The following is a 2398-nucleotide window of genomic DNA, read 5'->3' as shown; positions in this document are numbered from 1 at the left end:
TTGGAAACGACACTTTTACAACAGTGCCATACTTACGTAACGGCGATCAAAAATACGAACACAAAAAAAAGCTAACGAAATCAAAACCTGACAAATCTAAAAGTAAAAAATCAATGTGTTAATTACTCCTGCCTTCTCTAGTACAAACACCAGACCCAAACACCATAAGTTCCCAACCGTTACTTAATTAAACATTTCAAAACACAAACATTCAAACAAATTCTCCTTACTCTTTTTCTTCTTGCTTTTTGATGGGTTTTTTTCTTTCTACTATGTCTTTTCTTCCTCGCTTTTATTTAACTTTATTAAAAACGCATAGAGACCTTATGCGATGTGTGCTATACAAGTTTAGCGCCGTAGTTAAGTTTGGTAAAATTTCATGAATTATTCTGAACTCTTCCTATAGACTATTGTATTGTACATCTAACGATGCATGCACAAGCATTGTATTCATTCGTGTTTTATTATTAGTTTAAATATTTTAGTGTATTACATACATTTCTCTTTTTATATATCAAAACTTACAATTCTATCATTTTGGATTCACCCACTGGAACAGAAGTGCTTTTATTAAAAATCACATGAACTTTGAACACTGTAAACTTCAAGTTTCGGAAATAGTTTTTGAACTTTTGAACATTGTTTTGAATAGGCCTATTATTACCGCAAGAGGGAGAAGCAAGAAATTGGTTCGTGTAAAGAACAGTTTATGGACTATCTACAATAACTTAACACAGTTTATATTTAAAGTCTACATTTTCATAACTTTATTCCTATTGATTTCATTTTATTCAATAAATTTTACTTATATTTTTAACAAGGCGTTTTCCTCGAATCTATCGGTTCATATTGGAACTCGGGTTACACCTATGTAGACCTACATGTATCAATGTTGAGTTTCAGCACCCCTTTCATATGCAGATCTACAAGTATCCGAAACTCTTTACTGAAATGATGCGTTTTCCTGTTGAATTTCTTTGGCTCGTAATAGTGATACTGAAGGTCGCGATTCCGATGGTCTGTGTAAAAGGGCCAGAATCCATATAGATTGACCTCATCACACATTGCTACCGCCGTGTTCGCCATGTAAAATCCTGCAAAAAATATAAATAAAATCGTTCAAATGGTAAAGGCTGAATGCATTACTTTTACTGGCCGCAAAAAATCGTTGTAATTTCAATTGATAGTCTAGGCTTACATCTCTACAAAATTGGTAATCAATGAAGAAAACATTAAAACCTGAACTTATAATCCTCGTTATATTCCAAAATCGTGCGGTTGCCACATTGTGATCCGAACGCCCGAACAGTGATCGGTTGGCTACTCGGGCGTCTCTAGACATGACCTTCGCAGCAGTAAAACTCAATTTTGTACTAAGGCCTTCATGGAATGCAGGAAACCAAAAATATGATTGTTTGTACTGCAGCAAATACTCAATGAACTGCGTCTGATGTTCTGTTAGATTTAACCTCTTATATCTGAAACAGATAGCATTAAATATTGTAACGAAATTACCCCTTCGGTAGTAACATATAGAACATAGCATTTACTCTATGGTTGTAACAGCTCTATTGGGCAATAGGTACTTTCTGATTGGCTGATGGTGTTCCTATATAAAGCTTGATTTCCATACAATCGCTACACGTTATCGCCGACAACTTTCGGTGATGCTGAAGCCTGGTTTCCAAAAAAAAAAAAAAAAATAGCTACATTCTATCGCCGACTCATTTGGCGACGCTGTTTGGTCAGTTGAATCAAGCTCGACAAATGAACGATTGGACTGAAAACGACGAAAGAATTGGATACCCGATTCGACCGATTGACCAATTAGCATCACCGAAAGCGATTGTATGGAAACCAAGCTTTAAGATCGCTACACAGTCACTACAGCTTTTTCTACAGTCCTTGCACTGCGTAGCTGACGCAATCGGGGACGCTCCCTGATTCCACTGACTAATCAGCGTCGGCGAAAGCGTGTAGCGATTTTTATGGAAACCAGGCTTAAAGCAAGGAATGTAGAAATCCTCCCCTCCACTCTTGGCAGCCAGTGCTACTGCTGTTTTCAAGGGAGGGCTAGGCCTTCTCTCTCTCCTTGTGGTCCTTCCACGAGAAGAGGTGAGAGAGATGGAATGTGTGCTGTACAGTGCGTACGTGCGACTAGTTAGTTCAGGATCAGAGTTAGTTGAACGAACTCGGATCTCCTTGGCTTGAGTTACCGAAACGATTGTTATACACCGAGTATAATAAATGAGTTCTCAGTCCCGTAGGCAGGATTTTCGATGGGGAAGTGCGTTTTTATTCTATTCTATTCAATTTTAAGGCAAAAAATTACACAAGAGAAACAAAGGAAGACAAAACGAAAGCTCTAGCTGATATATACGGTATATATATATTATAC

The 2398-nt window shown here is 37.4% G+C and overlaps 1 protein-coding gene across 1 annotated transcript; it reads right to left on the bottom strand.

Moving 5' to 3' along the window:
* Nucleotides 1–1741, bottom strand: LOC117119813 (alpha-2,8-sialyltransferase 8F-like). Its single transcript, XM_033264744.1, has 2 exons — nt 1240–1741; nt 1–1094 (listed from the first exon to the last, which is right to left on the bottom strand). Exons 1-2 carry the CDS (start codon nt 1544–1546, stop codon nt 868–870), a joined length of 534 nt encoding a protein of 177 aa, XP_033120635.1. The 5' UTR covers nt 1547–1741; the 3' UTR covers nt 1–867.
* Nucleotides 1742–2398: the final 657 nt, after the last annotated feature.

This window comes from Anneissia japonica, unplaced genomic scaffold (genome assembly GCF_011630105.1).
Source record: "Anneissia japonica isolate Jap-2015-1 unplaced genomic scaffold, ASM1163010v1 scaffold724_len3256291_cov202, whole genome shotgun sequence".
NCBI lineage: Eukaryota > Metazoa > Echinodermata > Crinoidea > Comatulida > Comatulidae > Anneissia > Anneissia japonica.
Note: the sequence above shows the minus strand (reverse complement) of the source record. Positions and strands in the feature narration are given on the sequence as shown.